The sequence below is a fragment of the Hylobates moloch genome, unplaced genomic scaffold (assembly GCF_009828535.3).
Source record: "Hylobates moloch isolate HMO894 unplaced genomic scaffold, HMol_V3 SCAFFOLD_2, whole genome shotgun sequence".
Lineage (NCBI taxonomy): Eukaryota > Metazoa > Chordata > Mammalia > Primates > Hylobatidae > Hylobates > Hylobates moloch.
In genome coordinates this window covers 33123512-33147773 of record NW_026652277.1, presented here as the reverse complement: position 1 = coordinate 33147773, position 24262 = coordinate 33123512, and the positions used below count along the sequence as shown (strand labels likewise).

General features: G+C 35.3%; 1 protein-coding gene across 4 annotated transcripts; it reads right to left on the bottom strand.

The window, feature by feature from the left end:
• Window positions 1-740: 740 nt before the first annotated feature.
• Window positions 741-18072, bottom strand: TRMT10A (tRNA methyltransferase 10A). Of its 4 annotated transcripts, none has more exons than XM_032179681.2 (8): window positions 17947-18072; window positions 13182-13389; window positions 12078-12240; window positions 11370-11441; window positions 10169-10243; window positions 7818-7967; window positions 4926-5031; window positions 741-3377 (listed from the first exon to the last, which is right to left on the bottom strand). In XM_032179681.2, the coding sequence occupies exons 2-8, from the start codon at window positions 13364-13366 to the stop codon at window positions 3109-3111; spliced, it is 1020 nt and encodes a 339-aa protein (XP_032035572.1). In that variant the 5' UTR covers window positions 13367-13389; window positions 17947-18072; the 3' UTR covers window positions 741-3108. The 4 variants fall into 4 exon arrangements, with proteins under 4 accessions (XP_032035572.1, XP_032035653.1, XP_032035725.1 ...); XM_032179762.2 differs by having other exon boundaries at window positions 13182-13378; XM_032179834.2 differs by lacking the exon at window positions 17947-18072 and adding an exon at window positions 17591-17757.
• Between the last annotated feature and the right edge of the window lie 6190 nt (window positions 18073-24262).

Below are 24262 nucleotides of genomic sequence, written 5' to 3'. Positions count from 1 at the left end.
ATTGTTTGCTGAAGCCCTGAGAGAGAAAATGGAATAACATTTCCATTTTACATATAAAGACACTGAGACCTAACAAAGGTTGAATAACTCATCCAAAGTCTCATCACCAACAGTGGCAGTGGCAAGGCTTATGCTTAGTCCAATTCCCTATTGTTTCCATTGATTCTGTCAATATACCACCTTTTGATTCTGTCACTGCTTCTCTTCTTCACATTTATTAGATGACTACTATATTTGTCTGGTAATGAGACAGGGAAACAGAGATAAATACCTGCATGCTAACTGAAATCAAAGCTTAATGACTACTAAATGCCTTTACTGCCCTTAATTCAAATCTCTGCCATTCTCTTTTTTTTCTTTATCTCATTTTACACCTGTTGTCTGTATACTTTCTCAGGGCTCTATGGACAATTCTTGCCTTTTATCTACATCATTTCTGTGACCTTTTCTGTCTATAAAGTGTAATAGTATGTCCCTTTGCTTTATAATTGCCAGTCACTGGTGAATTTCATCATTGTTCATTTACCTCCCAAAAGATGTTTATTCAGTAGAATTACTTTCTTTTCTCGTTTTTGATTTTTCCATTCTGAGCATTTTCAAATGCTATAATGTCAACAGCACCAAAATCTGGAGAATCAGAATGAAGACTGGTTCTTCTCTTAAGAATGAGCTTGCTTTATGATGACGGTAGGTTATTAAAGAAATTAAATGTGAGGAAATTCTGTATTTCAGCAGACGTATTTTTTGATGCATTTATTTAGGTAGTTTAATTCTCTACTTTTATTATGTTCTAATACATGTAACTTTAATATTTACTGAAGTTTTAACAAAGAACCTAAATAAACCAAAACAATGTTGAGAGAAAAGTATACATTAAAATGAGCAAAAAGCTTAATAATATTTTTAAAACCAAATTTTTAAATACCTCAGAAACTAGTTATATCAAAAGAGGTAGTAATCTTCGCCTTCTTGCCACCAACATCCTAGATAAGATATGGGCCTGTAGTGGGTAGAATTGTGTCCCCCAAAAGATATGTCAAATCCTAACACATGGTACTCTGTAAATGTGACCTTATATGGAGACAGGGTCTTTGCAGATGTAGTCAAGATGAGGTCATATTGGATCATGGTGAACTCTAATCCAGTGCTGGTCTCCTTAGAAGAAGAGTTTGGACACGGATACAAACATAGAAGACAGGGTAGAAGACCACTTGACAACAAAACTGAGATTGGAGTCAAGCCACTATAGGCTAAGGAACAGCAGGGATTGCTGGCAACCACCAAAAGCCAGGAAGAGGCTAGGAAGTATTCTTTCCTAGGGCCTAAGGAGGAAGCATGGCACTGGGACACTGTGAGTCTGGACATTTAGTCTCTGGAACTGTTAAGAGAATAAATTTCTGTTGTTTAAAGCCACCCAGTTTGTGGTAATTTGTTATAGCACATCTAGGAAACTAATACAGTTTTTTATAATTAATAAAAATTAAACTTTTATTTGGAATGATTTTCCCCCTTTCATAATTAAACAGTGCCCTATTTTACATAAAATAATTTAAGTAAAAGGCATAATATTTCATGCTAATAAACCACATTTACTCAGAAAAACATGAACCTTTGAAAAAATACAACTTAAGACATAAGCTTTGTTATTTTAAAATTGTAGGGATTGTCTTTACTTACATATCTTGCCTACAGACCTTACCTTAAAATAGGTAACTATAATAGATTACTAAGAATAAAGTAACAAAAATAGTAAATATCAGTACTAAATCCAATAAACTTTCTGTTGTGTGTATATATGTTAGTATGTAACATATATAGTATGTTATGTACTTCTTAAATATAACTTTTATATATTAAAAAGAAGACAAAAGAACAGCAACTTATTTTACCCAAACTCAATGAAGGCTACTGAAATCTTTCAGCTGTGACAGAGACCAATCATTTTACCTTAAACATTTAACTGCATGTACAATTACTGATAGGAAGCTAAAACAGTTCCCTTTTACACTATTCTTTCTTGCCAATGTTCCCATACAAACGTTAAGGATTTTTGTACTTAAAATTCAAATTGTTCTTAGTGTGTTCAACACAACCATTCACACAAGTAATACAGATATATGGCAAATCAATCATGTTATCATCAATTAATAACTGAGAACCATACATGATGGAGGATAGTTATATATTTACATGCATATTATCACATGTGTATTTGATTTATAGAAACATACATTAGTATGCATATTCTTATAGGAGAGGAGGCAGATGCACCTATAAACTTTATTCATCTTAAGAGCCAACAAATTTTAAAAAAATATATGGAAAAAAAACCACAGCTGCTAAGAGCTGTTCCATTTTAAATGCAGGTAAAGACAAAATTGATCTTTCAATAGCAACAGCTTTATAAAATAATTCAGTCTGCAAAATTCAATTTTATAATTGAAGTAACTTATCACCATTGTAAGAATTAAGAAAATGCATTAAAGAGATCCTCAACTCTTCAGTAATTACTTCAGAACCATAAAAAGGCATCACAAAGAAGGAACAGATATGTGCTCCATAGTCCAAAAGAAATGAATTATTAAGTCTATCAAACTGATACTTCTTCCTAAAATTACATTTCTTTCAAGTAACTAATTTAAACATAAAAGCTGCAAATAGAGGGTAACCCACCACACACAACATTCTGATAGATTGACAGTATATTTATGAATATGTGCCCTCACAGACACATAGGCAATAGATCATAAAGATGTTGATGTGACTATAAAATTAAAAAAAACTGAAAGGTCAGAAGGCAGATTCTAAAGAATATAAAATGAAAGAAAATGAAAATATACTAATATAGTAAAATTATCAAGAAACTACTATTTGAGGCTTTAAAAACAAAAAAACAACATACATATTTAAATCTTCTTATGCAAAATCAAAAAATATTTTCTTACAAAGTTTAAAGGGCGTTTTTTATTATTATTTAGGTCCAAAAAGAAGTTTTTAAAAATCACAACAGAAATAAGATAAAATAAAATGTTCTTCCAATTTCAATATTCTATATAGCACCTCACTTTCTCCTAATTTTTCCTTAAACTAAAAGGAAACCAGGTAATATTAGTGTGGCAGAGAGTTCACTGTAGATTCAGTGTGATTTTCCTTATCCTGCTTTTCTTCACGTGGTGAATCTAGTTCATTTCTGCTATATTCCTCCTCACTGGAATCACTGTCCGATCCACCTTCCTCCATCCTGACAGACTGACTGTCATGAGAAGCACTTTCACAGGCTTTGTCTGTGGGAACAGCTCCTTTCCGCTGGGGCAAGATAGTAAAAAACGCTTCTTGCCAGTCTCTTGTTTCCAGGTATTCCAGAATAATTTCAAACACTGCAACAAAGACAAACTCCGTACATTTCTTAGCCAAGTTCATCACAATGCTGCACAATGTCTTTTAAAATACATTGCCTTTGTGTTAAGAGTGCTAGTTTGTCCTAATAACTACTTCGTTCTTATCTCTTCTTTCTATTGTCTGTCAAGCCCAATTTGCCCAAGGTAGTTAAGCCTGTTACCTCCTATCTAGCTTTTTCTCAGTTCAGTTCTTAAGCACTCAGAAATTTACCAGTATCCCATGTCAATTATAATCAATAAAGGACCTTTTCAGTTTCTCTCCTACTCTTTTTTAGCCCCTTCACATCTTTATCCTTTACATGCTAACAACCTAGTTAGCATTCACTTAACTTTCTTCATGTTTCCTGTAAAGAGCCACTCACGCTAGGACCTCCTTGCCTGCTTTTTTTTCTTTTGTTTTTCTTTTCACATTGGTTGTAGTAAAGAGTATCAATATTGTCTCCAGGGTACTCTCACATCAGCATACTGCTGAAGGGCTAACCCGAATTACTTTGTGGAAAAAGTAATTTCTACTATATATCAAAGGTTTTAGAGGCAATTCATTTGTTGAATCGATAATTTCATTTTTATAACTCCCTAGAACCTGCTATATAGAAAGTATTTAGCGCATAAAAAGTTTAATAAGTAGTTGTGTATTGACTAAAAACTCGGCTTAGAATTTTTTTTAAAGCAAAGTCCAGGCAAAGACCGGTATAAGGATGTCTATTTCAATGTTATTTGCAACAGCAAAAAGAAAAAAACACAATTCAACCATAGTAGAATGGTTAAATTATTGTATATTCAAATGATGGACTACTACATAGCCATTAACAACCATTTTTAAAATTAATTAATTAATTTATTTATTTGAGACAAGGTCTCTGTCACCCAAGCTGGAGTGCAGTGGCACAAACATGGCTCACTGCAGCCTCCACCTCCTGAGCTCAGGTGATCCTCCCATCTCACCCTCCTGAATAGCTAGGACTACAAGCACCCACCATCACGCCCAGCTAATTTTTGTATTTTTTGTAGAGATGAAGTTTCACCACGTAGCCCAGGCTGTGTTCGAACTCCTGGGCTTACACGATCTGTCTGCCTTGGTCTTTCAAAGTGCTAGGATTAGGATTTACAGGTGTGAGCCACTGTGCCTGGCCACCATTAACAATCATTCAATGACATGAAAAAATAAAGCAATAAAGGAGAGAAAATATCCCAGATTCATAACATTGTATGTAATATAGTAAAAATCCAATTATGTAATAAATAATAATATATATACATAGGAAAAGAACTAGAAGTCAATACCAAAAAGTTAACACCAAGTATTTCTGTGTAGTAAGACACAGCTAATTTTTTCATACTTTCGTACATTTTCAAAATTTTCTAATACACGTTATTTCTGTTACTTAAACAAATTATAAATTATTACTTTTTACAATTTTGTCTCCAGGAAGGTGTAATACTTTCTACTTGTTCAAATACTAAATGTAATATTCTTTCTCACAGTGTTCGCTCAGGTATATTTTCAGTTTATCCCTTACAGCTTACCATGATTAACTGCCAAAACTTTTCGACTATTCATCTTCACAAAATTTCCAAGCGGGAGCTGTGCATGATTGATTCCATAATCTGACGCTTGTTTATATGTGAGTCCCTAAAACAAAGACACTATGACTCCGACAAGAACATTAAATTATTTAAAGTTTCTGTAACAGTATAAATAATTTTTAGATAAGATTTATAGTTCAGAGAATTTATAGTTCAGAGAATATTATCCGAATGGGGGGTATGTGTGTGTTTTACTGCTCATTTGAGAACATTCTCTTGACAGTAAGTATAGTCAATGTGCAGAGCATTTGTTTTAAGCTCCTCAAGTTACAAATGAGGAAACCAAAGACGTTATGTTTCCTGCCGAGTTACAAAGCTCCTCAGTGGCAGAATCACAAGAAAAATCTAGCTCACGTATCTCCTAACTCAAATATCTTTTCCCCATTCTACCCTGCCTTTATCTCAGTTTAAAATACAGTCCTGAACTGCATAACAAAGTTTCAGGCAATGACAGATTTCATATACAGTGGTAGTCCCATAAGATTATAATGGAGCTAAAACATTCCTGTCACCTACTGACTTTGGAGCTGTTGGAACATCATACTGCAAAGCATTACTCATGTGTTTGTGGTGATGCTGGCAGAAACAAACCTTCTGCTCATCACATAAAAGTACAGCACATACAATTATGTACAGTACATAACACCTGATAATGATAATAAATACGTTACCTGTTATGTATTTACTATACTTTTTATTCCTCCTACTCCTAAAAAAATAATAATTACATATAAAACAGCCTCAGGCAGGTCCTTCAGGAGGCATTCCAGAAGAAGGCACTGTTATCACAGGAGATGACAGCTCCATGCACGTCATTACCCCTAAAGACCTTTCAGTGAACCAAGATGTAGAGGTAGAAGACAGTGATTTTGATGATCCTGACTCTATGTAGGCCTAGGCTAATGTGTGTGTTTGTGTCTTAGTTTTTAACAAAAAAGTTTAAAAAGTTAAAAAAAAAAAAGAGGAAAATTTTTTTTTTAATTTTAAAAAGTTAAAAAATTAAGAATAGCAAGAAGCCTATGGAATAAGGATATATGAAGAAAATATTTTTGTACAGCTGTATAATGTGTTTATATTTTAAGCTAAATGTTATTACGAAAGACTCCAACAGTTTAAAAAATTAAGTTTATAAAGTAAAAAAGTTACAGTAAGCTAAGGTTAATTTATTATTGAAGAAAAAATTTTAAATACATTTAGTATAGCATAAGTGTACAGTATTTATAAAGTCTACAGCAGTGTACAGTAATATCCAGGTCTTCACATTTATTTGCCACTCACTTACTGACTCACCTAGAGCAACTTGCAGTTGTGCAAGCACCACTCATGGTAAGTGCCCTATACGTGTATACCATGTATACCTGTATTTTAAAAATCTTTTATGTAATCTATGTTTAAATATGTTTAGAAACACAAAGCCCTTTATGTTACAGTTGTCTACACTATTCAGTACAGTAACATTCTGTATAGGTTTGTAGCCTAGGAGCAATAGGCTATGCCATACAGCCTATGTGTAGAAGGCTATACCATCTAGGTTTCTGTAAGTATGCTCTATAATATTGATATCGCTTAATGATGTAATTCTCAGAACATATCCCCATCATTAAGCAACATACGACTGAACTTAAAACTGAATTCCTATAGAAGCACCATCATTCTTCCCATAAATGTAAAAAAAAAAATTGAATTTCTTTAATTAATCTAATTAGTAACACTACTTTGCACAAATGGCAAAGATAAATGAAAACATGAATTGAGAAATTTTAAATAACTGTAAGTTTTATTTTTCCCTGTCAATTAAAAAAATGCAGAATATGAATTTCATCTCTTCTCAAAATTAAAATCCTTGAAGCCTATGTCCAACCAGAACTGAAATGGTCAAAAAACAGAGTACAGGAGAAAGAAAAGCTCAATTTCTCAACTGATGGTTTGCATACTTGTGGGGGGGCGGGGGGAGGCAAATAATAATAGATTGAAGCAGGTGCTTTTGAAAACAAAATTGTTTTAGTTCAGAGAAACATAAACATGAGAAAAAATGTGGTTCTATATAAATAACAAAATAGAATTTTTCCACTAAGAAAAAAACAAAAAGGCTAAAAGATCATTCTGATAAAATTCCCTATGACGCAACAGAGCTGCAACTGTCCAATTGGTAGCCATGTGCGACTACTTAAATTTAAATTGATTACAATTTAAAAAATTCAGTTCTTCAGTCATACTGTACACATTTCAAGTGCTCAATAGCCACAGAAATAACATACTGGACAAGCAGAGATGAAGAATTTTGCATGCTGCAATGTAGCTGGCGAAGTACAAAATCACATTTTCTTTTAGAAAGTGCATTTCTGTAATTTTTCATCCAAATAAAGGTATGGATGGGAAGAGAGAAAAAGTACAAATGAAAGATAATAGAAAAAACATCCCATGAAAATAACATATTTAAAAACTAGTTTAAGTTCCAATGGCTTAGCAATTGATTAGCAGCAGAATCTTCTATCAATAAAGCATAGATAACATTTAAGCATGTGGACTGCAATCGGCCTAGTTTCAAATAGCTGCTTTGTCACCTACTACTGTTGATTTTAGACTTAATTTCTCTGCGCCATGAATTCCTTACTTGTGGAATGTAGATAACAGTAGCACTAATCTTACTGGGTTGAGTGAAGATTAAGCAAGCTAATATATGTGAAACACTTTGCTTAGCTCAAAAGGTGACTGACATATAGTAGGCACTCAATAAAGATAAGCTATCATTGGTATTATTGTTACTTTCAGGAAATGGTGATATATCAATTTTAAGAACAAGCAAAAGCAAAAATAAAAATTTAATAGTACCTTGTGATGGTTGTGATCTACTAATCCTCCAATCACATAGGCCTTTGATTCATCTAATTCCTTCAGTATATTAGGTGAATCTGATGTAAGGTAAATCAGGTCTTCTTTTTTTATGAGTTCACTATAGTGCTCTGGTTTGATATGGATATCCTTTAAGACAACAGGGAAAGAGGTTACTAATTAATAAGACCTTATGAAAGTTGGCTAAAAATGATTACTCTCTTTTCCTAAAACAAATCCATTCAAAAACATATGAAACAAAGTTTGAAATAATATAATTACAATGCATTATTTTGAATTTACTACATCAATTTCTTATATCTCACACTTTGATCATTTAAATAGCCTCTTAATTTTATTTCCTCCTTGTTGGCCTCAGACCCCTCCAACCTACTTCCACACACTGATAGCAGGCTCATTTTCTAAGAACACTACTTTCAATGTTTTATCTTTTTCTGTGGGATAAAATCTAAACTCCTTAATTTAAAAACTCTTTCCTGAATATGGCAGTAATCTACTTTTCCAACTTTATTTCCGTTCCAACAAAACAAACGCATTTTTACTGCCATGTATTTGCTTACATTGTTCTACAACCAAAGAATGCCTTCTCCAATTACTTCGTCTCCATCTACATGAATCATGAAAGGGAAATAGCTGGCCACATGCGGTGGCTCATGCCTGTAATCCCAGCACTTTGGAAGGCTGAGGCAGGTGGATCACAAGGTCAGAAGTTCGAGACCATCCAGGCCAACATGGTGAAACCCTGTCTCTACTAAAAATACAAAAATTAGCTGGGCGTGGTGGCGGGTGCCTGTAATCCCAGCTACTCGGGAGGCTGAGGCTGGAGAATTGTTTGAATCCTGGAGGCAGAGGTTGCAGTGAGCCAAGATTGTGCCATTGCGCTCCAGCCTGGGTGACAGTGCAAGAGACTATGTCTCAAAAAAAAAAAAAAAAAAAAAAGAAAAGGAAATAGCTTATAGATTTAATTAATTCCATGTATCTGTTTCTGCAAAGAGACACACATTTGAAAACTTCTTCACCAAAATCGTCAGGTCGCAGGTACAAAATTGAACAATAGCTGGTAGTCATGATTTTGTAAGCCACACTGATTGCATAAAAGATGTATCACCAGGCTCAGATGACATTTATCCATAATTTTTAATGAAACCAAGAATGAAGCAAAAGAACTCTCTCCTAAAATGTATAATTAATAAATAGCCAGTTTTCTGGAAAATGTTATATTACAAATTTAATAAAGTCCCCAAGAGGAAACTGATTAATTAGAGACCAATGAATCTCAAGTCTCTCTGGAAAGGTGATGGTATAAATGATAAATTTAACAAGTTGCAAAATAACTGAAAACATGCCTCTTTTAATTTATTACACTACTTCTTGGAAAAATGGGCACAAATACAGGATTTGGTAAATATACTGTAATTAAAAACTTAAAAGCTTTTGAAAATGTTTCATATCATAGGCTATTAATAAAATAAACGCCTTCGTTATGGAATTAGTGAGTGTGAAAGGGAAAGTGTGTCACTGAGAGAACTGACTTTGAGAAAGAAAAACGGTATAGGGATAACCCAGTACTTCCCTAAATAGGATCAAGTTCCTCAGGGACTGGTACCAAAGCCAATCTATTTAGTCACCTTTACCAATGACTGAGAACAATTTGGCTCAATAGAAAAAGTTGTGAGGCCACATAGGCAATTTTAAATATTCTAGTATCCAAATTTTAAAAAGTGAAAATAGGTGAAATTAATTTTAACAATTTATTAATACAGTATACCCAAAATTTTATTATTTGAACATATAATAAATATTTAAAAAATTACCTAGGAGATATTCACATTCTTTCTCTTTTGTGGTACTGAGTCTTTGAAATCCAGTATGTATTTCACATTCACAGCACATCTCAATTCACAATTCAGACTGTCACATTTCAAGTTCAATAGCCACATGCGGTTAGTGGCCAGCACAGAGTAAGAAGAAACAAAATGCAGGCACACTTCCAAAATTTAGAGTGACTTCATTTTTATAGGTAACATATAATGTATAGCTAGTATGCTAGGGAGAAATGATATAAAGGCCCTTAAAATTATTTCTTTTTAAAAATATGTTTTAAAAGTTGACCATAAAGTAGGAAAGATTTAATGAGAACAAATACAAGCTACCAGATGTCTCACTCCCTTCTTCAGCATCTCTGATTTGTAATCTTAGACTTAGGTTCAGAGATTGCATCTGGAGATTATTGTATTAAGTAGCATTAAATAGAATTTAGGTACAAAATGTAGACCTTTAGAAACATAAAAATACTTGGAATTATGTGAGAGTTTATCTGTTTTAATTACCTTCCAGTTGACCCATCCTTTGTCATTTTCATCCATGTTCTTTTTCAGCTGGCCTCCGTGGCTTGTCAAGTAAAACTGATAAAAGATTTGTAAGTACAGAAAAAGAGAACAAATGACCATTTAAGTCTAATATTTGATTTCTCTCATCTACTCATCTGACGATCGATGAAACACAAAATATATTTATTCTCAATTATCTAGAAAAAAAATTTGTGACATGCTTTGAGCATACAATAAACTGTGGTAGAAATAGTATGTTTTGTGTGCATGTTTCATAACCCAGTAGCTGCAGTATCCCATTTACATTTTCATCCCAAGTAGTTATAATAAGCCTGTACCTTAATCATCACTTGTCTGCAAACTACCTGCTTCCATGTCAAGTTTCCACTCCTCTTTTTTTTAAAAACAATATAAAGTCTTCATAATTTTTCTTTGATTCTAAACCCTGATACCTATTTAAGTTTGAATCAAAGGTGAGAAGGGGTCTACTACAGATAAAAATGGGGATAAAAGGACTATCATAGAAGTGATATAAGACTATAAAACAAAAAGTACAAAATACAAAAACATAAAATTACTATCACTTGGTAAAAACAAAATATCTAACCAAAATATATTAGTAGTTCCTGGTTCTTAACATCAGTGAGCCAGTACTAATTTTTAGGTCACCTAGAATTCCAACAGAAAGATGTTATTCTTAACAGTAGCCAAATCGCCTCCCAAATCACTCCCTCATCTCAGCTTAAAAAAGACCTGTCAAAACTCTCAGTGACCCAAAAGAAAACTAAAAACCTTTAAGTAGAAAAAACCTATACAACAGATACCACGACATATATCAAGTGGTGGCCAGCCACAGCTTCTGCCTCTCTGTCCAATCTCTCTCCCACACTGGAAGTAATTGTAAACTGAGAAACTGGTATAAAAATATATGTATGTCCCATAATGAAGATATCAACTACAGGCAATGAAAAGGCCAATTTGTATAAGACTGATGATTACTGCAAAGAGCGTGTCTAAGATAACATATTAAAAGATGTTTAAAATATTTTGCTTTATTTCTGTCAAAAAAATTTTTTCTTCAAACAGGCATTAAACAAGATTACCTGTAAGACTACTGCAAAGACTAAAGGAATTATCTATGCCTTTTGCCACAAAAGATATAAAAGAAAACTAGAGCCTGCTTTAAAATCTTCAGACATACCTGCACAGGATGCAGTGCCCGTCGGTTTTCTGCGTAACATCGTTGAATCTGCTTATGAAGTTTCTTAATGTCCTATTACAGAGTTCAATTTTTAAAGCAAAGTTATTAAAATTGTCTATGGCCATTCTATGATCTTAAAGCAATGGAATAAGCAGAAAGGATGACTATATACATACGATTTTTCTTCTTAAATACAAATGCATTCTGATAAATGTTATTTGATTTCCTTACATACTAACAAAATTACTGTAAGTTAATGCTCTGTAAGTGATCCATTATTTCATATTTTGTATTTATTTAAAATGCTAGTTCATGAAAACGGCTACTCTCTTAAGGGACAACAACAAGATTTTTAGAGCCATAATATTACTATTTTCATGTTTTACCAACAACACTGGTAAAACCCCACAGATCTTTATGATTAATAAATAGTTAATTTATTTCTGTCATCTAGACTATGAAGTGTGTGTTTGTCTCTCTTTCCCGTCTGCACACATACTGACACACACACATACACACACATATAAATATACATATTTATTATATCAATGCAATTTGCTAGCTAATTTAACTTAGGGGAAAGAAGGTTTGAAAAACTTCAGATTCACTTCAATACACAAATTTATATAAAAGGGATATTGCATATTAAAACAAAAATGATTCAACCTAATTCACATAAAAGATTTTTCTGACAATGATTCATGATACCTTTAATACCATCAAGTCATCAAAACTACAGTCAATAATAAGGCGAAGGGTGCTATGAACAACATCTCTTCGAACACGTTTTCTGTCATTTCCATCTGAGTTTGATTCCATTTGACATTGTCGCTCTAATTTTTTCCTCTTGCGTTTTTCTTTTCGCTTTTGTCTAAAATTAGTAATTGAAATAACATTTTGTTATTGTGTATTCAGTTATTTACAAGACTCTTCTAAATAAACAATTACTTTTAAAAATCATCAGGTTAAATCATATGAAATTGTCACTTCTGTGACCATTCAAAAATGGTCAAGTATTAGCAGTTTTATACAATCCATCTAAAAGCTTCAGATAGGAAGGAAATGAGCTTCCAAAAATGATCTAAAGCTTTCTGTCTAAATCCTAACTATACTATCTGAATAGTTTCATTTGTTATTGGTATCATACTATCCCTAACCTTATAAATACTGAGTTTGAGTTATGATGAATTTTATTTTCATAATTCACCTATATGATTAAGCCACATTTATAAGGTATAGAAAAAAGCAAAATAAAATTGTTCATTAAAAAATTACATACTTTTTCTCTAATTTACACCAACTACAGTTTATTTTCTCTTCATAAATTTTCACATTTATTACAATGACAAATTTAGCCAAACTGTTTTCACCAAAACCTGCAATGGTTCTTGTGGCAAAATCAATGTTAGGCCAAAACTTGATCTTTCTGAGTTGGCTGTTTTTATTCCATAACTAGCACATGGACACTAATTACATCCCTTATCTAAGTCAGTTGTTTCAAAAATTGGGCTGCTACTCATAATAAGGTTCTGCATTAGAAAAAGTGTTGAGTGCAAGATCATCAACAGTGCTAAAAGAAACCCCAACAACAATTTTAAAAAATAGTTTTAACAGCCAGTTGACAGTGTTAGCTAACAACATACGTTGTCAGCTTCAATTTTTTTCTCTTGCATTTTTCTTTAGGCTTTTGTCTAAAATTAGTAATTGAATTTTAAGTAACACAATTACATTTAATATGCCAAAGGGCTATGCAAGGTCTAACATTCCATATCTCTAAATAGGAAGAGAGCATATACATTTTGAAACACATACTTGCGGAGTTCCCGTTGCTCTTCCCATTGTTTCTGTTTTATTAGTTTTTTCATTTGTCGTTTAGATATTGGTTCACACTCTTCACCTAATCTTGGCTTCTGGCTCTCCTCTTGATCTTCATTTATGCCTTGCTTTTTGTCAACATTAGAAGTTTCAATAAATGCTGGCAACATTTCAGATGACATTATTTGGTGCCTCTGAAAAACAACTTTTGACATGAATAGATAATTTACAAGCATAAAAAAGTTAAAAAACTCAAATAATTTATCAATATGATTAAAGTTAAACCATAAAATAATAAATAGAAATAAAATTTTAGACAAATAAATGTCATTTATTGGTAAATATCATTTAAATACCATTTAATATCAATTAAATATTCAGCAATGCTAGTAAAGGTCTAAAGAAATTGGGTGTTTCATATACTACTGGTGGTCATGGTACAATTTTTCCAGAAGGCAACACATATATATATTTTAAGAGCTTTAAAATCTCTATTTAGACACCCTTTGACCCAGTAATTTATCCTTAAATTTCTGTAAATAAATCAGAAATGCACACAAAAATGTGCACAAGAGTATATGCAATGCAGTGTTATTTTTAACACTGAAAAGTTAGAAACCTCCTGAATGTCAGTGAAAGGAAACTAAACAATTACGGTTAATCTATAACACAGGCAAGAAATATTAAGCAGCAAGGAATATTAATAGTAAAACTTATATATCCAAAATTATTTAATGATAAGGGGAAATGGTTATACATTAAACAAAATCAAAGAAAACAATATATACATTACGACCAACTTTTTTAAAAAGGTATACACACACACAAGTTTAATTCTTACCTATGGTTTTCTGCATTTTCTAAAGTTATATAATGAAAATACATTGTTTTTAATAAAACAAAAAATTTTAAAAAGACATGAAAAGCATCTTTTCTATAGTCTTCTTTAATGCTGTAGAATGAGGGAAACTACAAAAAGACAGAACTGATTTTTAAAACTGAAATCAATAACCAAGAAATAAATTCACTTGATACAAATTAAAAATAGGGCAATCAAAATGACTTTAAAATAAATTTGGCTGAAATATTTCAGAGAGGTCATAAGGGAATAAGAAGTATAAGAACAAAACAGAAAATTGTGATATAAAAGCAGGCTTTATTAAAAAGCAAAACAAGAATCTGTGAAAAAAAGAATCCGTGCAAAAGAATCCATGAAAACTAGGAAATGAAGACATAAAAAGTTCAATAGAAGAGACAAACTCCAGATTACCTGGAGTCCCAAGAAGTAACTGATGACTTAGAAGACAATCTGACTCAGGATGCAGACAAAAATAGAACAGAAAAATAACATGGAGGAGCAGTAAAGACTTGGATAACAGAATGAGAGATACAGGAAAAAAAGGTAATTAGAGATAAACATAAAGCCTTGAATGCATTAATTTTTTTTAAAAAAAGCTAGAAAGTAAGGTAAGCATTCAATTTAAGAAACTGGAGGTGGGGAAACTGAATAAGCCTAAAAAGGCTAGATGGAAAAAAATTTAGAAAAATATATTTTGATCCCCTGGATCACTTTTATTTTCCTTTCTTTCAATACACAATACATTAAATAAAATTCAGCTATGCAGGTATCCAAAACAATACCGAGTGGAGGAAACTTAAAAGCACAATTAAAATTCACAGAAAACAAATTGCTCTCTTCATGAAATAATAATATTCCAAAAGAGCACATTTCTGTTCATCAGTGGCATCATTTTCAGTTAGTTCTCTATTTTATTCAAAAACGGCATGTGTTGATTAGCCCTATGTGAAGATTTTTTTTTTTTTTTCTTTTGGAGACAGAGTCTTGCTCTGTCGCCCAGGCTGGAGTGTAGTGGCGCAATCTCCGCTCACTGCAACCTCCGCCTCCCAGGTTCAGGCGATTCTACTGCCTCAGCCTTCTGAGTAACTGGGATTACAAGCGCGCGCCACCACGCCTGGCTAATTTTTGTATTTTTAGTAGAGAAGGGGTTTCACCACGTTGGTCAGGCTGGTCTCGACTCCTGACCTCGTGATCCGCCTGCCTCGGCCTCCTGAAGTGCTGGGATTACAGGCGTGAGCCATCAGGCCCGGCCTATGTGAAGACTTTTTAAAGAGCAATGTAATGTTTTACAGCTCATGTACACCAGGGGGAGCATTTGCCTTTCCTATCTAAGAAGTCTTAAGTTAAATTTAATATGACCTGTCATAGTATAGTAATGTTTCAATCTCTCAAATACAAGGAAAGGTCATGAGATGGTCAACATCTTCATCATCATTACCATCATCATCATCATCATATCATCATCATCATCATCTTTTTTAAAACTATTCCTAATTAAGAAAACAACTGTACTAAGTGAAGTTTTTAGGCTTTAAATAAGCCAGGTGCACTGAGACAAATGGAATGCAACAAAAATGACGCTCACTTGATATCTTATAAATTATTCCGTATAGTATACTTTACAAAGATATCTACCAACTCGCACTGTCTACACTATACAAAAAGTATAATGTATACCTACACTGCACTATGTACTAGCATGTTCAGATTACCTGTTAAGCAAAACAGCATTTTATTAGGTATACTTGCTTTCTAATTGTTTTAGTTTGGGCAATAATTTATAAAATTCCATGGCAGAGTTTTTCGTTCCTTTCTCACATGCAGTGATGCTCACAGTACATTTTCATTCATTCAACCAAGTTCAACAAATGTTCAAGAACGTATTTTACAGTAACTATAAAAATATTTGTGTGAGGTCGGACGCAGTGGCTCATACCTGTAATCTCAACACTTTGGGAGGCCAAGGTGGACGGATCACCTGAGGTCAGGAGTTCAAGACCAACATGGCAATACCTCGTCTCTACTAAAAATACAAAAATTAGCCAGGCGTGATGGTGGACGCCTGTAATCTCAGCTACTAGGGAGGCTGAGGCAGAAGAATCGCTTGAACCCGGGAGGCAGAGGTTGCAGTGTGCCAAGATCGCAGCACTGCACTCCAGCTAGGGCAAGAGTAAGACTCTGTCTCCAATAAAAAAAAAAAAAAAAATTATATATGTATGTGTGTGTGTGTGAAATTTTACTTTTGCATAAAATTTTAAAAATGTGTGGGGTTCATTCGCAGACATAGGTTATCAGGTGGGCTTACAAACTATCTCACTTTGTAAGGCAAGGATGCATCCTACATCAATGAGCACCAAAAGAAAAAAAAAGTTTTTTAAACTGCATTAAGTTATGGATTGGGATAAAATAAATAATCGTCGTAATTTATGAGTCTCCCTTTCAGAAAAATCTCAAAGAATGTGGGAATAATGCAGATTGGAATTAATGACTTGACAGCGATAGCAAAGGAATGTCTTTTTTTTTTTTTTTTTTTGAGAGGGAGTATCGCTAGGTCGCCCAGGCTGGAGTGCAGTGGCGCAATCTCGGCTCATTGCAACCTCCGCCTCCCGGGTTCAAGCGATTCTCCTGCCTCAGCCTCCCGAGTAGCTGGGACTACAGGTGCGCGCTACCACGCCCAGCTAATTTTTGTATTTTTAGTAGAGACGGGGTTTCACCACGTTGGCCTGGATGGTCTCCATCTCTTGACTTCGTGATCCACCCGCCTCGGCCTCCCAAAGTGCTGGGATTACAGGCGTGAGCCACCGCGCCCGGCCTTTCTCGTTTGTTTGAGACGGAGTTTCGCTCTTGTTGCCCGGGCTGGAGTGCAATGGCGCAATCTCGACTCACTGCAACCTCCGTCTCCCGAGTTCAAGAGATTCTCCCGCCTCAGCCCCCCCAGTAGCTGGGATTACTGGTATGCGCCACCACGCCCGGCTAATTTTGTATTTTCAGTAGAGACGGGGTTTCACCATGCTGGTCAGGCTGGTCCCGAACTCCTGACCTCAGGTGATCCACCCGCCTTGCCCTCCCAAAGTGCGGGGATTACAGACGTGAGTCACCGCGCCCGGCCAGGAATGCCCTTTTTAAAGACATGCGAACTAAACGTGGAGCAGTGAAAAGCCCTTTGTTCACTTCAGTTGTCAAGCCTTTTGGGCAGAGGGTTGGGAATGGAAGGGGCAGAGGAAATTCTTTCAGAAAGTGACAAGTAATGTGTCGCCATCCTCTTCATATCTGTAGAAAAATCCCCAAATTTAAAGTATTTCAGTGAAATCAAGTAACACTTCGATCTTTTTAAAACTGTCCTCAGCTCACAGCACCTGCAGCAACTTCCCCTCGGGCTCTCTACATTTCAGAGGGTTCAACGACGTCAGCCCTTTGCAGGAAAAATGAGGTAAGGCAGCTTTAAAGAGGTAAAGCCCACGGCTTTAGAGCCAAGAAGTGGCAGGGCCAAAACACGCTTTCCGGCCCCTTAGAGTACAGATTTCCCACTGATTCTTTGCAAACTCACTTTTCACATACTACGGGCCGATGGCAACCCCAAAACACACGCCGACAGAAAGCGCCCCACCACGGGGGCGGAGCCTCGCCCACAATCCCTTCTAGGCTCCCAGGCAGCAAACGCATGTCAGAGACGGGATTAAGCTGTAGCTGGCGAACCAGGGAGCAGCTGGGTAGGCCGCGGGGGGCGCCTGTCATCGACGTCATTTCCTTCAGCAAGAGGGCCGCAGGCAACCACTTCCACGCCACTGCTCCCCTCTCCCCCGGAAGCCCTTGTTGCTAGTCGGGGGCTGCATGGCACGCGCCCCTTTGCGCCCAGAGAATACCATAGTGCGGGGGAGCGCCAGCCAGTGCCAGGACACTTACCGAGCTGAGGAGTTGATAGGGAAGTCAAATCTCAGAAAGAAAGCCTTTCTGGGTTGGCCTGGTTACCGCTCACGCTTCCTTCCACAGAAACTTCAATTCCCAGAGGCAGGGGCGGTAGTTACACAGCGGAGGCTACGGCCGTTGCGTCTTACGTCATCGAACTGCGCCCATTTCGAACCCGCAATGGCAGAAAGGGGAGGGGTTTGTGCGGGGCGGGGTCTGGAGTTAGGGGTTTGGGAGTGGGAGGTAGTTACAGTGATGTCTGTTTTTTCACGTTCAAGAATTAAGTGTGTACCTGCAGACGTGTATTCGTTCATATGTTCTTGTGAGGGTTGGATGAAGGAATTAAGATAGTCCCACTGTTAAAAATGCAAAACAACGAAGAAAGGCTTCTAATTTTTCTGTGTTGAAAATGAGAGAAAAGCATCTCTTCCCTATATTATTAATTTATACAGAAAATTACCGTATCACATGATTTTACATAACTCAAGTGGAAAATTAAATTAAAAAAGTGAGTCAGATTCACAATAAAATGCATTTAAATTTAGAGTCTGTAAGGCTTTTTTATGGCTGAAGTAAAACAGCCATAGCTTTACTCTTTATTCATTCCTTGAGCTATTTTTCCTATGCTGTTTTGCAAAACATCAGATGACATTTCATTGTTTATAATACTTGACCTTATATAATCTTTTTGCTATATATAGACCATGTCAACTGAGAGAGAAATGAAATACAATCTCGTAGATTGTCGTTTTCTATTTAGTTTTTTTCTCCTCTACTTCTAATAGGTGATTATTGCAGAATTTGAAGATAAGAATGAGGTTTGCATCTTTGAATAGAAGACTGGCTTCTCATATAGAAAGAATTTTCAAGTAAATTATCCTTGATGCTTAAAGATATTTGGACATGTTTAAAGGCTTCAGTGAATAGAAAATTAAATCCAGAATTTGAGGTTCTCTAAAAGAGCCGAAATTTCTTTGACCTAAATTTAGTTACAAAACTAAAGTCACTCTTGCCATAAGCCTTTAAATTTTACTTGAAACACTGTGTCAGCTATAACACTGTTGTGAGTCCCTCTTCTGTTTCTTCCTCATCTCAAACCTAAAAGATCTTTGTTAACTGAGCACTAGCAAAAAAGTCTGGATCCACTTCTGATCTGTTAGTAGGGCATCTTTTTTCAGCTGCCTCCATATGAGGGCAAAGAGTAGCTGAGGGAGGATTAGTAATTGGATATGTAGCCCTTCACATGTAGGTCATTAAATTCAGGCTGGCAAAGTGATGTGCCAAGTCTTTCCACAGCTGTTCAGTTGCTCCTATGGGATCTGTTTTATAAATAATTATACAGTTTTTTCAGAGTTAATACCTGGCATCCTTAGATATTTTAAACAAAGTTTTAAAGCAAAAAAAAAAAAAAAAGCTTCATATTCTAATAATGAAGCCAATAAATTTTCTTTTGACATAGACATTTAACTTTGTAGTCATTTGGTGCAAAATTTAAAATGATTCTATTATTAATCCAAAGTAAGCACCAAAAGAGCACCAGCAAAAGCCAATTTAACAAAAAATTGAAACATATAGAAAGTTTAAGAAGGTGAAATCATGTGAAACAATAGTTTCATTGATTTGTAAAATTTATGTGTTTATTTGACACATGTATCGAGTTCTATGTGTTTTGCGTTAGTATTGGTGATACAGAAATGACTAAATCATGCTCTCTGTGCTTAAGGAATCCTTAATCTAATAGGGGAGCCAGCAGTAAATAAATACCATACAACATGTACTTGAAATGCTTGTACTTTGAAAGAAGCAACTAAATGCTCCTTCAGGCAGAGGACATAGTTTTGGAGATTAAATAATTTTGTTTCGTCTTGGAAAGTAAGTAGGAGTTGTACAGGTGTCAGAAAAGTAAAAAAGTTTAAGATATTGGGAACAGTGAAAGCAAAGACCTAAGTGTGTCATAGTTTTGCACATGACTGAAAAGCTGTGGATAGAATGAGGAAGAAGGAGGAGATAATAACCCTAAGGGCTTCTCTAACTTGGACAACTGTAGGAATGCAATAACATTAACCGGGTCATTTAGGGAATACTGGAAGAAAAATAGGTTTTGAGGCCGGGCGTGGTGGCTCACGCCTGTAATCCCAGCACTTTGGGAGGCTGAGGCGGGCGGATCACGAGGTCAGGAGATCAAGACCATCCTGGCTAAAACGGTGAAACCCCGTCTCTACTAAAAATACAAAAAATTAGCTGGGCATGGTGGCAGGCGCCTGTAGTCCCAGTTGGGAGGCTGAGGCAGGAGAATGGCGTGAACCCTGGAGGCAGAGCTTGCAGTGAGGCGAGATCGTGCCACTGCACTCCAGCCTGGGTGACAGAGCGATACTCCGTCTCAAAAAAAAAGAAAAAAAAATAAGAAAGAAAAATAGGTTTTGAAAAAATAGTTTTGTTTTAAAATACGTGGATTCTGGGGAGTCTGCAGGACATCTGAGTAGAAACAGATTTTAAAAAGAATGAGCACATACTTGTAGTTTCAGCCAATATAAGAGGTTGGACTCAAAGAGATACTACTCCATGGGTTACAAATGCATAATATCTATGGGGACTGGAAGGTAGCAAATGAGAGAAGCGTCTAGAAGGAAAATATCACAAACCCGAGAGTGCATTTCCTCTTTAATCAGGGTACAAGTTCCAGGAGAGAATATAGGCCTAATGGCACCAGATCTCATTTTTTTAAGAACAGCCATAAATATGAAATCTGGTTTTAAAGTGTTGGCAGCTATTTTGTTTGTTTTAAAATACTGAGCAGACTAAATAAAATATGTCTATGGGCTATATTCAGACAGTTGGCAACCAGTTTGTTAAATTGGGCCCTAGTTTGTAGAATAAGAAGGAGGCTACAGACAGAACTAGAACTTTAGGACATAAAAATACAGTAATAACTATGATTATGAACCCCTCCATAAGTTTGATTTCAAAACATTGGGCAATCATTACAAATTCCATTATTTTAAGCTTAATTCTGATTTTAAGTCTTAGGATGCTCCTCAGCTAGTTGGGAGTGAGGAGATGTGGAAATGGAATAACACTTGTGAGTACTTTAATTTCAGGCTAGGAAAGCCAAAAAGAAACCCATTTTTAAACATGACTTGAAAGGTAGCTACAAGGAAGAATTGACCACTCATCTATAATCATTTCAACCTGTATTTCGACTGACTCCAAAAATACAGAAAAAAAAGTTTAAAATGTATTTGTACATTTACATACTTATACATACATATTACTCGTATCCTGCCAAGTAATATATGAATATTGAAGACTCTGGGAAGGTGATTAGACAGGCAGTGTAGTCTGTGAACTTCCTGAACCTCCTCATAAAAACAGGTAAAGCATCTAGGATAGACAATAACAACAATCCCAAAAGATAGCTATAACATAACTGGGTGAAAAGGAATCCCTAAAACCTCAAAATATGAACAGGAAGGAGCAAACCCAACTTAATATCAGCAACTGTGTAGGAGGGAATGGTGGGAAAACAACAGATCATCTGAAGACCCTCAGAATGGGAAGGCCCCAAAACTGCCAACAAATAATCACTAAAACACGGAGGAAACCAATGTGAGGTCGGCGTCAAAACTGGCAGGTTGTTCAGCAGACTCTAAACTTAGCTAAGTGTAAAGGAATGAGCAGGAGGGTCTGAAGCTGCTGGAGGGATGTGAGGCCTGTAAATTCTCGAAACCAACAAACTGGAGCTCCGTTCTTGAACATAGCCCAAAACTAGGGAGAAACTGCTGAAAGTAGAATCCAAATTGAACAGGACAGAGACAATAGGGGCCAACAAAAAAGCAGATGCATATAAAAGTGGGAGAGTAGAGAGGAGACAGATCTCAGAAAATATAAAGACACATGTGTCATTTTATGAAATATTAGAAAAGGAACCTCTAGAGCCATGAAACTGGAAAAGATATTCTACCCAATCCTCCCTCTTAAAAATACAGAATAACTTAGTTAGCCTAAAAATATACCATGGAAAAGGATCATGGTTGAATTTCATTTAAAGTTGCTATAGTAGAAAAGAGAATATGAAGCAAAAAAAAAAGTGGATGAAAACTATAATGCAATATTTCAAAACAGCAAGTTTTAAATAATAGAAAATAAGAACCACATAAAAATGAAAATGATTCAAAAATGAATATTTGAAGATGAATAACAGAACTCAGACAATAATAAGAAACATAGAAAGCACACACATATATTCACCATTGTACTGGAAGTTCTAACCAGTGCAATAAGATTTAAAAAGAAAATAAAAGGAAGGAAGAAATAAAACCGTTTGTAGATGACTGAATGTCTGTCTAGAAAATCCCCAAAAATATACCAAAAAAAGACCCTCACTAAACTAATAAGCAATTATAGTAAGGTCACATGATATAAGGTTAACATGCAAAAGTCAATTGCCTTCCTATATAGCAGCAGTGCAGAACTGGAACTTGAAATTAAAAAGAAACAACCCCTCCAAAATGAAATAGGTATAAATCTAACAAAATTTGAGCAGAATCTACATGAAGAAGTTGCAAAACTCTGATGAAAGAAGTCAAAGAAGATCTAAATAAATGGAGAGATGTGTGTTCCTAGATTGAAAGACTTGATGCTGTAAAAATGAGCACACCTAGTGTCCAGATCTTGGTTTCTAGTACAGTTCTTCAGTAAAGGAAACCAGAGATTCTTGGAGAAATGACTGATTCTAAGATTGGAGTAAAAATGCACAAGATGAGCTGGGAGCATCTTGCGGTGCCAGATAATAAGGAGATGCTAAAAACCAAAACGAGAACCCAAACAAAACACATTTATGGGGTATGTCAAAGGAACACCAGGCCAACTGAAGGAACTCCCAGTGGCTAAAGATAGAACAATTGTAGCAACAAAGAAGGATTCAACCTTAACCCAAAGTGTAAATTACATATCCACAAGTCCTTATTGATATAGTGATTAAATAAATCAATGGGAAATTAAAGACAAATTTCCCATGTGGAGGAATTCAAATAATTTATGTAGCTACTCCACCCTCAAGGAGGAAGAACATAACTCCTCACTCCATAAATGTGGGATGTACATAGCATTTCCTTCCAAAGAGTGCACTATGAAATAAAGGGTGAAGAAAAACAATTAACTTTACAATGGAGAAATCTGACAACACTGCTGAGCCAGGTGATCAAAGTCAATGGAAATAGAGATAAATCATGTTGATATTATGTACTTCTGATGTAATGTGGTATCAAGAAAATAGCACTTTACCTCTGTGGTCTTCCTCCTCCAAACTTACAACCTCAGTCAAATCATGAGAAAAATATCACAAAAATTCACTGGAGGAGTATCTTGCGAAGTATCTGACCATTTCTCCTCAGAGCTATTACAGCCAAGAGGAGCCTAAAGATACTTGAGAACTAAATGTAATGTACCCTGGATGGGAGATTGGAAAAGAAAAAAAGAATTAGGTAAAAACAAAAGTAACCTAAATAAAGTATGAATTTTAGTTAATAATATATTAATATTGGTTTATTAATAATAAATCAACTACACTAATGTAGATATTAACAGTAGAAGTAACTGTGCAGGCTATATGGGAAACCTTTGTATTATTTTAGCAATTTTTCTGTAAATCTAAAACTGTTATAAACAATAAACCTATTTTATTTTATTTTATTATTTTTTTTTATTATTATACTTTAGGGTTTTAGGGTACATGTGCACAATGTGCAGGTTTGTTACATATGTATCCATGTGCCATGTTGATATCCTGCACCCATTAACTCGTCATTTAGCATTAGGTGTATCTCCTAATGCTGTCCCTCCCCCCTCCCCCCACCCCACAACAGTCCCCGGAGTGTGATGTTCCCCTTCCTGTGTCCATGAGTTCTCATTGTTCAATTCCCACCTATGAGTGAGAACATGCGGTGTTTGGTTTTTTGTCCTTGCGATAGTTTACTGAGAATGATGTTTTCCAGTTTCATCCATGTCCCTACAAAGGACACGAACTCATCATTTTTTATGGCTGCATAGTATTCCATGGTGTATATGTGCCACATTTTCTTAATCCAGTCTATCGTTGTTGGACATTTGGGTTGGTTCCAACTCTTTGCTATTGTGAATAGTGCTGCAATAAACATACGTGTGCATGTGTCTTTATAGCAGCATGATTTATAGTCCTTTGGGTATATACCCAGTAATGGGATGGCTGGGTCAAATGGTATTTCTAGTTCGAGATCCCTGAGGAATCGCCACACTGACTTCCACAATGGTTGAACTAGTTGACAGTCCCACCAAC